Raw genomic sequence first — 13,757 nt, forward strand, 5'->3', positions numbered from 1 at the left:
ATCCTTGAGCAAGCATCGGGGTGCTTTTCCACGGCGTTAGGCCTTGGACCAGTGTCACAAGTGGGTCTTTTGAGCAGAAAGGAATCCAGAAAACCTCTCTTTTTTAAGTTCAAACCCCAGCTTCACCATCTATTAGCTGAGTGAGCTTGCACAAGTTATTCAGCCTGTCTGTGCCTCAGTTTCCTCATCGATGACATAGTCATTGTGAGGATTACACGGGGCCTGGAACATGATAAAGGCCTCGCGGGTTTGTAATTATTGCTATTATTTTTTAAGTATATATATTTTTATTGAATTTTTAAAGAGAAAGGAAGGGAGAGGGGAAAGAGAGATAGAAACATCAATGAGAAACTTTATTGATCAGCTGCCTCCTGCACGTCCCCTACTGGGAATCGAGCCCACAACCCAGGCATGTGCCCTGACAGGGAATCAAACTGGTGACCTCTTGGTTCCTGGGTCGATGCTCAATCACTGAGCCACATCAGCCAGGCATTATTACTACTATTAATATTATTATCACTAGAGGCTCAATGCATGAAATTCGTGCAAGAGTAGGCCTTTCTTTCCCCGGCTGCTGGCATTGGCTTCCTTCTGGCACCCGGGACCCGGGCTTCCCTCACAGCCCCAGCTTTGTCCAGAAGGTCGTCCAGAAGGACGTCTAGTCTAATTAGCATATTACACTTTTATTATTATAGATGACTATCATCATTATTAAATTATGTGCGGATTAGCAACACCGTCTCATCCCCACACTTCTACTCTTTGTGTGCAGGCTCCAAAGGAGTGGAGTCTTACTGTTCTCTACCCCACAGCTTATAGGCTTGAATCCCATTCTCCAAGAAGGGAGAGAGCCTGAAACCCACAGCACCCTTTCCTTGTCGTCCTTCTGCAGGGGGGCGGAGCCGATGACAGGAGACGGACTCTGACACCGCTGGCCCTGAGATACAGCATTCTCAGCGAATCCACACTGGGTATACACCTCCCTGGCATGCTATGTGCCCGCTATCTTTTCCAAGGAGGTTGTGAGAGAGCCCACTCCTCTCACGCTCACAGCAGCTCCCTGTTGATATGACAGATGCAGCAGGTGTCAGGTTGATGTGTTACAAACACAGCAGGTGGAGCCTGTGGCTTGGGCCTCCTCCTGACCCTTCCAGGGCTCTCCATTAACCTGGTGCTCACTGAGCTTCACCCCTGACATGGCACCCACCTGAGGTCATTTGCTCACCCCTGTCGATTCTGTGTCCCGCCGAGGCTACTCAATGAAATCCCATGCTTCTCCCCAGGCTTTCTCAGCGGGACGGACCGAGCAGACATGAAGATGGCCATTATATCCGAACACCTGGGTCTCAGCTGGGCAGGTGAGCCAGGGAGGTTGAGGTAGAAAAAGCACTTTGCCTGTGTACACCTCCCCGTAGTGAGCACCTGACGAAAGCATTTCTAGACCTCTTTTTACCATCCATTGTGTTGTGATTGTCTTGGGTAGGTCTGTTGCCCAAGCAACACCTTTGGGGCCAATAGAAAGGCAGGTGCTCCCTCTCTCTCCCATTTCTATCTGGATTTCCTCTGTAAGAGAGAATCAACGTTTGCCATTACAAGAGGCCTTAGAATTGATCTAGTTCACCTCATTTTACAGATGGGAAAACGGAGATCCCACTAAATAGAGTGACTTTAAATATGTAGCTAGTTAGGGACGGAGCCCAGAAAACCCAGCAAGCAAATAACAAACACTCGAGCAAAAGATAGGTCACCTGGTGGCCTGTCCACCGCCCCTACACACTTCTCATTGCCTTTCCTCACAGGCTGGTGTTGCTGAGGGGAAAGGGGAATTAAAGGCTAAATCTCAACATTTTTCATTTACAATCTCCGGCAGTCGCTGAAATCTACCCCATGTCTTGTCAACAATAAGGGTGGGTCACATTTGAAGTGAAGAGTGGGCAAAATAAAGTGAAAGCTCGAAACGTGCTTTACACAGTCACAGGCCCTATAACTGAATTCTCCCCCGTCTTTTGGTGAGATTTTATATGAATAGACCTCCTCAGTCCCCTGCAGGAGGGCTTCAGACAAACTCAGAACCTAAGCAAGAACTTGCTGAAGGGCAGTGTGACCAAGGTTCACAACAGGAATTCAGAGACTTCATTCTTTAAGCCAAAAAAAAAAAAAGAATGTCTACTGCTGATTCTCAAAAGGTGTGTGTGTGTGTGTGTGAGTGTGTGTGCGTGTGTGTGTGTGTGTGTGTGTGTGTGTGTGTGTGTGTTACAGCCACCTTCTGATTCTCACTGTAACTTTCCCTCTGGTCTTTCTCATCCTTGAAATTAGACTCTGAGGCTGTTCTCCCTTCTAAAGCACCTGTGAGACATAACAATAAAAATAATGGGAGGGAAAATAGGCGAACATTCTGTGTTATTGCCTGGCTTTCAGAGGGGAACTTGTATTTTCATTTAAAATGTAAATAATGCCTTTCCCTGAAGAAATGTAACTACAGGAATGCATTGCCATTCTAACTGCTTCCTGGTGGGATGTAAGTGGCCTCCTGGTGCCATACAGACAGCCCTGGAGTGGGTGTCCGCAGGCTCGGCCCCACTCCTGGCTCTGCACCAGCTCTGTGACCTTGGATAAGTTGCTCACCTTTCTAAGAGGCTGCCTGGCCCTCTTAGATTTCACTTGGTATTTCTCGGTAAGAAGGAATATCCAATCCAAAGGTGCTTGGGCGCTGGAGCCCAGCTCCGGCTTGGCTCACACCGGGTCTTGTTCTTTGCTTGCAGAGCTGGCCCGGGAGCTGCAGTTCAGCGTGGAAGACATCAACAGGATCCGCGTAGAAAACCCCAACTCGCTGTTGGAGCAGAGCGCAGCCTTGTTGAACCTCTGGGTCATCCGTGAAGGCACAAACGCCAAGAGTCAGTACCATTAGGCTGAGGATGCCTCTCTTTCCAAAGCCTGTGCCAGGACCTAGTCTTCTCCACCGTAGTTCTGCTTTCAGAATCCATGTTTCATGTTAGCCTTCGGATCCGATCTGTTTTGCACTCTGTCCCTCTCGCACACACACACCTCTCAGGCTCACTGGGTCTTCTGGGCAATCCGCCAGAAGAGGAAACCAGAGAACCTTGGCCTCCAGCTTGCCCCCGTCCTCACAGTCAATCACAGTTGCACCAGGACCCCTAGGTAGCAGCACACGTGCAGGGTATGTGACTTCCTGTTGAATTTCTCAAACAAATGAGGACCGTCCTCTTGGGACAGAGCACGGGCGAGCGAAGCCTGTCCTCCTCCTCCTCCCAGAAGCCTCTTTTCCTCCAACCTGGGGGAAGATGTGTCTCACTCTTTTCAGCTCCTCCTCAACCAAATTCCCGTAGTCAAAACCACTCGGGGAAAATGGAGTGTTTCCATTTGCATCTCAAGTCCACTGGCCCTGAGATACAGCATTCTCAGCGAACCCTCAGGACCAAGCATTTTACTATTCTCACGCTCCTTCTCTTGTAGTTCTCTTCTTAAATGACAGTAGTCTTTCCAGGCTTTGAAACTGGCCACCATTAGGGACTGGACTAGATCTATTATAGGATAAGGACATCTCCACAGAGGCAGTTGGCTTTGATTCTGACCAAAGAGGAATGCCTCCACATTCTGAAAAAATAAACCACCTCCCCCCATCTCCCGTCCCCTCTCCCGGCGTTCAGAGCCCCGAGGCATTCTGCACTGCCCGGCACCCATCAGAATTCCCTCGCAAGCCCTGCTTTCCTTCTCCCCGACAGTGGAGAACCTGTACGCCGCCCTGCGGAACATTGACCGGAGCGAGATCGTGAACATGTTGGAAGGCTCTGGCAGACAAAGCCGCAATCTGAAACCGGACCGGCGGCACACGGAGCGGGACTACTCCTCCTCGCCCTCCCAGATGAATGGTGAGTGTCCCCTGTGAGGAGGTGGGGCTGGGCCAAGCCGGCCTCCCAGCCTCCAGCCAGAGACTCTTCATGAAACCATCTCCCCCGTGGGTGGGAGGTCTGTCTCCACAACTCCCTCCCCAGGGTGGTGAGGAAAAGGTGAGCAAGAGAGACAGGCCACGCTACCCCAGCAGCAGGCTGCCAGGGGGACCTGGGGTCCTAGTGGAAGAGTTTGGGGCAGCTGCTAGACTCCTGCCCCTACAGGTCGCACGTCCTCTGTGCAGCTCTGCACCAGGCCCGGGCGCTCCCTGGGCATCCGTGTCCCCATGTGTCAAACAGTCAGTAGCTGAGGAGCAAAGGGCATGGAGCTGCTGGCCCAGGCTCTGGTGTGGGTTAGCTGGGTGCTACTTTAAAAGTCCTATTTATTGCAGCCCCCCTGTGAGGCTAAGCAAGTTACTTTTCTTTGAGTCCAATGTCTCCTTTTCTCTCTCTCCCTTTTTCCTCACCCCGCCTATTCCCCCTCACTCTTTGTGATGTGGTTCAGCATGCACAGGAGCCCCCAATGTGACCAGGCCCCTGGGGGGGTGACCTCTGCCCTCAGCACTCCCACTGCTGTCTCTTGAGGACCACTTTCCTTTCAGCAACCGTGGAAGGAGCCAGCACATGGAGGAGCGGGCCAGAGACTCCCACTCCCGGCCCTACAGCTGCCCTCCTCTAGCCGTTGGGCACAGAGGCAGAGCAGAGACCTGCTCTGTTGTGGGAGCAGGGGGCTGGGTTCTAGTCCCTCTCCCCTCCTGACTCCAGGTGCGGCTGTCATCGTCTCTTCTTTAAAATCAGCAATTGGGTTAGATCCCTCAGATTCCTTACAGACCCTGAAAAACAATGTTTAATTTTGTGAACTATCGTCCTCTGGTGCCTAATATCACCCTGGACAGCTGCATGGCGCTGTTCCTGCTCCCCAAGCTCCTAGGTTAATGCTAGTCCCCAGCTATTCACACGTGTGCTCCTGTGCGGGCACCTGTGGCGCTGGGCATGGTCCTGAGTGGGTAAGTTCTAGGCTGGTCTGGGCACAGGGCCTCCTGCCAGGTGGGGTTGGCTCAGGCCGAGCTCCTCACATCTTTCTCTCTCCATGTCCTGTGTCTCCCGGAACATGCCATCTAGCGGCCCTGGGTGCAGGGTTCATCGTCTGTTGATCATGTCCTGTCGCCTCTCTCTTCTGCCTCTGACCTCATTGGACCTCATTCTCTCCCACCGCCTGTCTCCACTGTCTCCGCCTCGGCCAGGTGTTCGGGGCCGTCAGCCTCCGCACATGCATGTCATGGGGGACTCCTGGCCCTCCCCCGCCCGCGTCTCACAGCTGCGTGCCAGGGCATGTGTGTGCGTGCGCAGGGCTTGTCTCTGGCTCCAGGTGGAGGCTGCAAGCTGTGCACTGCTCACTCCTCACGTCCTGCGTAAAGGGCTCTAAGACAGTGGTCCACCTCGTGACTCGGGGACCTGGCCGGAGCCGGGCAGGGCTGCTAGGTAGACCCACTGGCTTCCACACAGGAAAGAGGGAGGGCGGTGTGGGAATGCTGACAACTCCGGGAAACCCAGCTGACAACGCCCTTGTCTGTGTAATAACCCATCACTTGGTTGGGTTTCTTAACATCCCAGCCTTTTTAGTGAAGTCAGATCAGCAAGTTTTTGTTTTCTTGTGCCCCAATTATGTGCCTACAGGACAATGGGCCCAAAGAATTACTAAAAAAAAAAAAAAAAAAAAAAGGAATTACAACAATTAAAAATCTGTTAAGAGGGTAGGTCCCATGTTAAGTGTTCTTACCACAATAAAATTTTTTTAAAGAGTTACTGCCCAGACATTTATGAGCGCCTCACGTTGGCCATTGGCCGTAGACCTCCCAGCCCCTGTCTGTCCTAGAGGTTCAAACGCCCAAACAGAGCTCTAAGTCCCTGTGTGGGGCTGGGTCTCTCTGTGCCCCATGGAAACGTCTCCGTTTCAGTTGGCCAGCTCATCTGGCAAATACTTTCGCATGCCAGGTGCTCTTCTAGGCAGGGAAGATAAATCAGTTCTCAAACAGCTTCCCCCTCCACAATAAACCACCCCAAACTCTGCCTCCATGGAGCTTACCTTCTGTTTGGAGAGTCCAATAGGAACCTAATATGTAAGTGGATTATATAATGTGCTAACAGGTTACAATAAGTGGTGTGGAATAAAATGGGTCTAGGAAGGAGGGTGGGAGTGCTGGGGTTGGGGGGTAGATGGATGGTGGGAGTGGGGAGCATTTGAACAAAGACTAGGAGACGAGGGAACGAGCCATGGGAACATGGGGCGAGGACATCCAGACAAGCACACATTCAGTGGCCCTGAGTGGGAGGCTGGTGTGCTCATAGAGCAGTGAGGGGCCACAGGGGCTGGGCAGAGGGAGGGAGAAGAAAGGAGGGAGCAGAGACCAGAGGGCCATGGGGCCAGCTCTTACAGACTATCCTCAGGATATTGGGTTTTACTTGGAGTGAGGTGGAGGGCTATGGGAGGCTTTGGAGCAAAAGAGTAACATAATATAACTTAAGTTGTTGGGGTTTTTTGTTTGTTTGTTTGTTTGCTTGCTTTTTGTTAATCCTAACCCAAGGATGTTTTTTCCATTGATTTTTAGAGAGAGTGGAAGGGAGAAAAGGAGAGGGGGAGAGAGAGAAACATCAGTGTGGGAGAGACACAGCGATTAGTTGCCTCCTGCACACGCCCTGAGGGTCAGGGGTCATTCCTCCAACCCAGGTACATGCCCTTGAGTGGGAACAGAACCTGAGACCCTTCCGTGCACCAGCCGACACTCTAACCACTAAGCACACCAGCCAGGACCTAACTTAAGTTTTTAAAGGATCCCTCTCACTGCTTTGTTGATTGTAGACAGCGACGAATTGAATGTTTCTGTGCTTCCTGGCTTCTCTGTCCAAACTCATCACCCCTCCTGAACCCCCTCCTCCAGCAGGTCTCCTGACAGACACAGGCTGTGTGCCCTGCGTGCATACCCATGCCAGGGCCTGAGCAGACACTCAGAAACTGACTCCCAGCATGGTCCCTTTTGCCTCTCTGGGCACCGGCATTGGCTTTTGTTTGTTTTTCCTACCTTCTTCCCTGTCCCAGGAAGACCACCCCACATCTGGGTGCCCTTCTGGCTTGGAAGGAAGGAGCAGGAGGGGTCAGAGGTAGAAGTTTGGGAGACAGCAGCCTCCTGCAGTTGCTCTGGCTGTCTCCTGGGCAGGAGCAGTGATGGCTTGTCCTGAGGCCAGCCCAGCCCTCTGCACGGATGCTCACGGTCAAACCTTGCCTCCTTTGTGCTTGACCTCGTTTCTCTGCTTCTCTGAGTCTCCTTATGAAGCCATGGGGACTAAGGGCAGGGATTGGTTGCTCCCTGGTGTCAGGGGAACAGGAACCTGAGGTCTGTTTTCCTGCCTTCCTGTCTCCTCTTGCCATCTGTCCTGGACTGGCCGAAGCAGAAGGGGGCTGAAGCCAAAAGTCCACTTGCTTCCCCTACACAAGAGGGGGGCCACCCAGGCTCTTGGTAATAAATGTGTAGACAAAGATTACCTAAGAGCAGGGGAAAATAGCATGTTCCTAAAAATAAAACAGATTTCTCCTACGAAAGGAAAAAATGGACACCTCACACCCACACTTGTCAGCTCCATTTGGTTTGATAAATTGAACATATATGAATGTCTTCTTAGAAATCAAATGTGTTGTATTTCTGTCAACTTTTAAAAAATACAGCTGCTGAATTGGGCTTCTGTCTGAGGTCAGGGTGCCTGTCCCCTCCTCGTCCAGCTTGCTACTGACATTAACAGAATAATCATTACATCCAGATAAGCAGAGACCCACATGATAAGCTGAGATGAGGAGAGACCTGGGGAGGGACCCCTGGACTGTCCTCTGTCCAAAAGCAGTCTGTATGGTTGCCTTTTACCTGGTTCCTCTAACAAGCAACCCAAAGGAGCGGTCTCTAGACTGAAGGATGTGCTGGTGACTAAGGTATGGCAGCGTCGCATGAGACTCCTAGAGAGACAGATACATCTGAAATGCAACCCAGGGGACTCAGCAGACCTTATTATGGTCTGGGTGCCACCTGTGAGATGTTCCTTATGAGGCTGTGCTCCGGCCTTAAAGAACATTGCTCTGACTAAGTAGTAATCCACCAGCACTGAGTTTGGCCACCTACAGCCTCAGATCCAGGCTTGTGGGGCTGTGGGTGGACCAGTGGGGTCTTCTGAAGACTGAAAGGGAGCAGTGAGGCATAGCCCCTAAATTCTTTTACCAGGGGGAAGGGCTCCAGGATAAACACAAGACGTGAGAGGGTGTGCATGAATTAGTTCTCTTTGCAGACATTTTCATTTAAGTGAACACCATGGAGTTTTAAGGTGGGAAAGTCGCAAGGAATACCCAGGAATGAGCCTAGGTATTCTGTGGCCAGTAGAGCTACCATCTCCCAGTCTTTATCAAGACTTACTGAGATTCCTGGGAATGACAGAATGTTCATCTGGCCATATCTGAGGGGCTGTTTAAGATGCATTGCACACCTGGCCAAGAGGAGGTAACTGGGACTGAATATACCCTCCTGTTTAAAACAGCCCCTGAATGGACAAAATATACAAAGTAAACGTTTTCAAGACATTGGACATCTGGCAATAAAGGGCAGTGATCCATGAGACCTGGAAATATACAAAGCGAACCCTATTGCTAATTTCTAGGTCGTGGCATAGGGAAGAGAAATCCAAGAGGACTTCCTGGACTGAGGAGAAGTTGCTGAAGAGTCCAGGGAGACTAAGGCAGCTAGAGGTCCCAATATAGATTATCAGGGAAGAGAAAGCTGCACAGACAGAGAACTCTGGAGAACTGAAGAGATTGCCTCTGGAAGTTTTGGTTGAGTATAATCAGCTATACCCAACAGGCAGACGGATCTCTCGCAGGCATTGCATAGGGAACAAAGAAATGTTCTGTCTCAGAAATGGAGGGTAGCAGTGCTCCACCCCTGCCTAATCAATCTTATAAGTAAAATTAAAAAGGATCAGACTTTTTCCAAGTAACCTAACTGCACAAAAAACAAAGCTTGAGAATATGGAAATATCCAGCACCAAACAAGAAAAAATTCATAATGTCTGACATTCATTAAAGATTATCAGACATACAAAGAGGCAGGAAAGCATGACTCATAATGAGGAGGGAAAAAATCAATCAATTGAAACCGACCCCAAACTGACACAGATGTCAGAATTAGCAGCAGACAAAACAGGTCAAGTAGTTATTATAACTGTATTTTAGGACTCAAAACATCAAGTAGAGACATAGAAGATATTTTTAAATGATCCTAACCAATCTTCTAGAGATAAAACTATAATGTGTAGGATTAAAAATACACCAGGTAGGATTAGACATTACAGAAGAAAAGATTACTGGATTTGACTACATGGTAATAGAAACTCTCCAAAATGGAACACAGAAAGAAAAGAAAATTTTAAAAAATCAGTGAGGTATGTGACAATTTCAAGTGACCTTATATTTGTGAAACTAGAATTCCCAACAGAGAACTGAGTGAAAAAGTATTTCAAGAAATAATGGCTGAAATTTTTCCAAATTTGATGAAAGGTATAAATACACAGACCCAAGGAATTCAATGAACCACATGCACAAAAAACATGAAAGTAACTATGCAAAGGCATATTTTAAACAAATTGGTCAAAACCAGTTATAAAGTCTTAAAAGCAGCCAAAAACAAAAGCCACAGTATGTAAAAATGAACAAAGAATATCAGATTTCTCGTTGGAAATAAGTGAGAAGACAGTGGAGCAACATTTTTAAAGAACATCTCTAAAATAACCTAGAATTTTGTACCCAACAAAAATAACTTTCAAAACTGAAGGCAAAAGAAACTTTTCCAGACATACAAAAGCTGAAAGAATTCATCATCAGGAGAACCATGCTACAAGCAATGTTAAGGGGAAAAACAAAAGCCCTTCAGGCCAAAGGAAAAGGATAACAGGATAAATACATTATTTTCTAATTAGATGTCTCTTCAGAAGCCCTGAAAACAAGGAGAAAGTGGAGTGAAATATTTAAAGTGTTAAGAGGGAAAAAATACAGCAATCTAGAATCCTGTATCCTGAAAAATTATCCTTCAAAAGTGAAGAAGTAAATACTAATACAAACAAAAATTGAGGGAATATGTTGCCAGCAGGCCTGTCTTGCAAAAAAATATTGTCCTGACTGGTTTGGCTCAGTGGATAGAGCGTCGGCCTGCGGACTCAAGGGTCCCAGGTTCGATTCCGGGCAAGGGCATGTGCCTTGGTTGTGGGCACATCCCCAGTGGGGGATATGCAGGAGGCAGCTGATCAGTGTTTCTCTCTCATTGATGTTTCTGACACTCTCTATCCCTCTCCCTTCCTCTCTGAAAAAAAATCAATAAAATATATATTTTTAAAAAATTAAAATAAGTTCTTTGGAGAGAAGGAAAATAATACAGATCAGAAACTCAAATCTACATAGAGTAAGGAAAAACATCAAAGAAGGATTAAGTAAAGATAAAATAAAAACCTTTACTTTTCTTATTCTTAGTTGATCTATAGGAAAAGCTTGTTCAAAATAATAGCAATGTATTTATGCTTATATATAAGCAAAATGAATGATGAATGACAGAAGACATCTATGATAGAAGGAAGGGGAGGGAAGAATTAAGATTATTATGTTATATTCACATTGCCCATGAAGTGGTATGGTGTTATTTGAAAGTAGACTTGTATTACTTGGAAATGTATATTGCGAACTCTAAGGCAATTGTTTAAAAAAATTTTTTTTAAAAAGAAGCATAACCAATATTCTAGGAAATTGATTCATATAAAATATTCAAAATCACAAAAGTCAAAAAAATTGTAAGACAAAAATAGTAACAAAGAACGAGGACAACAAATAGAAAACAATAATAAATATGGTAGATATTAATCCAACTATATAGATGATCACTTGAGTGTCAATGGTCTAAATGCATCAATTAAAAGATAGAGATTGTCAGAGTGGATCAAAAAACACAATTCAATTATTATCTACACGAAACCCACTTTAAATATAAAGACACATACAAATTGAAAGTGAATGGGTGATGGAAAATATACCATGCTAACACTAATCAAAAGAAAGCAGGAATAGTTATATTAATTTCAGACAGAGCAGACTTCAAAACAAGTAAAGTTAGGGATAAAGAAGGGTGTTACATAACAATAAAGAGGTCAATTTCTCCTAGAAGACAAAACAGCCCATAATGAATATGCACCTAAAAACAGAGCATCAAACTATCCAAGGCAAGTACTGATGGAACTGCAGGGGGAAGAGATGGATCCACTATCACGGTTGGAGACTTCAACATCCTTCTATCAGAAACGCACAGATCCAGCAGACAGGAAGTCAGGCCATAGGTGAACTCGGCAACACCATCCATCAACTCGACATAAGTGACATCTATGGACTACTTCGCCCAAACACAGCAGAATATACATTCTTCTCAAGCTCACATGGAACATTTGCCAAGAAAACTGCCTTTTGGGCCATACAACACACCTTAACAAATTTAAAAGAACAGAGATCATGTAATAAATCAATATAATTCATCATATTAACAAAGTAATAAAAAACAACCATATGATCATCATAATAGATATAGAACAAGGATTGACAAATCCAACATCCATTCCTGACTAAAAACCAAAAAAACCTCTAGGGAAAGTAGGAATAGAAAAGAATGCATTCAACCTGATGAAGGGCATCTACAAAAAAACCTAAAGCTAACCTTACACTTTATGATGAATGCTTTGACTCTAAGTTCAGTTACAAGACAGTGATATGTACTCCTACTGCTTCTGTTCAACATTTATTCGGGGTGCTAGCCAGTACAATAGGGCAAGTAAGAGAAAGAAATGGCAACCACATTGAAAAGGAAGAAGTAAACCATTTACTCAGACATCAAGATCGCATGTATAAAAAAATCTAGTGGAATCTATGAGAAGTGATTAATAAGTTCAAGAAGCTTGCAAGATACAATTTCAAGATATAAAATCAGTTGAATTTATATACTAGCAATGAACAATTATAAAAGAATACTATTTACAATAGCATTGAAAAAATTGAAATACTTGGAGATATATCCGATGAAAGACGTGAAAGACTGACACATTGAAAACTACAAAACATTTCTGAGAGGAATTGAAGAAGCCTTCACTAAAGGTAGCGGTACACCTTGATGATGGACCAGAAGACTTGATATTGTCAGTTCTCTCTAAATGATCTATGTATTTGATGCAATCTCAACCAAGATCCCAGTATGCTTTTCCCCCCAGAAATTGACAAAGTAGTTCTAAAATTCACACGAAAAGACCTAGAGAATGAACAGAGTGGGAGAAATGAACAAATTGGGACTCATCCTACCTGACTTCAAGATTTATTACAATGCTATGGTAATCAGTACAGGGTGGTATTGTCATAAAGATAGGTAATCATTTTCTCTTCTGGTCCCTGGCGCTTCGGGAGTCGCGGGCTTCTGTGCAGAGATGGCGAAGTCCAAGAACCACACCACGCACAACCAGTCCCGAAAATGGCACAGAAACGGCATCAAGAAACCCCGATCACAAAGATACGAATCTCTTAAGGGGGTAGACCCCAAGTTCCGAAGGAACATGCACTTTGCCAAGAAGCACAAGAAGAAGGGCCTGAAGAAGATGCAAGCCAACGCCAAGGCCATGAGCACACGCGCTGAGGCCATCAAGGCCCTGATCAAGCCCAAGGAGCGCAGGCCCAATATCCCAAAGGGCGGCAGCCGCAAACTCAGTCGACTTGCCTACATCGCTCACCCCAAGCTTGGGAAACGTGCTTGTGCCCACATTGCCAAGGGGCTCGGGCTCTGCCAGCCAAAGGCCAAGGCCAAGGCAGAAACCAAGCCCCAGGCTGCAGGTGCGGCTGCAGCTCAGGCTCCCAAAGGGGCTCAGGCTCCTGCCCCCAAAAGTGCCCAGGCTCCCGCTCCCAAAGGTGCCCAGACCCCCACAGTAGAGGCCTCTGTCTGCCTATGTGAGGACGGAAGGACTGGTGGGGCCCCTGGGCTGCTGTCTGCGTGGCGCTGGTGTCCTCCTGTGCTGTTTGTGCAAATAAACCTGCGGCAGGATCTGTCACACACAAAAAGAAAAAAAGATAATCAGTTCAACTGATTAGAGTTCAGAATAGAGTCCAGAAACAGAACCACGTGTATATGAACGACTGATTTTTACAAAGGCGCAAAAGCAATTCAATAGAGAAAGGAAACTGTTTGCAACAAGTGGTACTGGACCAAATGGATATCCATATGCAAAAATGAACTTGGATTCATACTTTGCACCATGTACAAAAAAATAACTTTAAATGAACTATAAATTAAGTCTAAAACCTAATATAAAATTTATAGAAACATAAAACTATAAAAGTTCTAGATTAAAACATAAAAGAAAACCTTAATGACCTTGGGTAAGACAATGATTTCTTAGATAGAACACCGAAAGCACAATCCATAAAAGAACAAATTGATAATTTGAACTTCATCAAAACTTCTTCTCTGCAATATACCCTGTCAAGAATATGAAAGACCAGGCACAGATTGGGAGAAAACATTGGCAAATCTGATATAGGTCCTGTATCCAGAATATATAAAGAACTCTCAGAACTCACAATAAGAAAACAAACAACCCAAATTTTAGAATGGACAGATACTTAATCCATAAAATGTTCAGATGGCAAATAAGTGCATGGAAAGATTCTCAACATCAGGGAAATACAAATTAAAATTACCAGGAGATACCACTACCCATAAGAACAAAATGAAAAGGACTGACCAT

At 46.1% G+C, this 13,757-nt stretch overlaps 2 protein-coding genes across 11 annotated transcripts in view; both read left to right on the top strand.

The window, feature by feature from the left end:
- Nucleotides 1-13,757, top strand: part of ANK1 (ankyrin 1) — a 211,453-nt gene that overhangs the window by 174,977 nt on the left and 22,719 nt on the right. For all 10 annotated transcript variants that reach the window (XM_059685307.1, XM_059685311.1, XM_059685314.1 and 7 more), the window contains 4 exons: nucleotides 893-971; nucleotides 1,284-1,358; nucleotides 2,763-2,894; nucleotides 3,744-3,890. In XM_059685307.1, the coding sequence (XP_059541290.1) occupies nucleotides 893-971; nucleotides 1,284-1,358; nucleotides 2,763-2,894; nucleotides 3,744-3,890 (433 nt within the window). The remainder of the gene's footprint in view (nucleotides 1-892; nucleotides 972-1,283; nucleotides 1,359-2,762; nucleotides 2,895-3,743; nucleotides 3,891-13,757) is intronic.
- LOC132228612 (large ribosomal subunit protein eL29-like) lies at nucleotides 12,398-13,122 on the top strand. The gene has a single exon (XM_059685324.1). The coding sequence runs from the start codon at nucleotides 12,447-12,449 to the stop codon at nucleotides 13,095-13,097; it is 651 nt and encodes a 216-aa protein (XP_059541307.1). The 5' UTR covers nucleotides 12,398-12,446; the 3' UTR covers nucleotides 13,098-13,122.

This window comes from Myotis daubentonii, chromosome 2 (genome assembly GCF_963259705.1).
Source record: "Myotis daubentonii chromosome 2, mMyoDau2.1, whole genome shotgun sequence".
In the NCBI taxonomy this organism is placed as follows: Eukaryota; Metazoa; Chordata; class Mammalia; order Chiroptera; family Vespertilionidae; genus Myotis; species Myotis daubentonii.

Coding starts and splice junctions, on each gene's coding strand:
- LOC132228612 (XM_059685324.1), top strand. CDS start 12,447: ATGGCGAAGTCCAAGAACCACACCACGCACAACCAGTCCCGAAAATGG.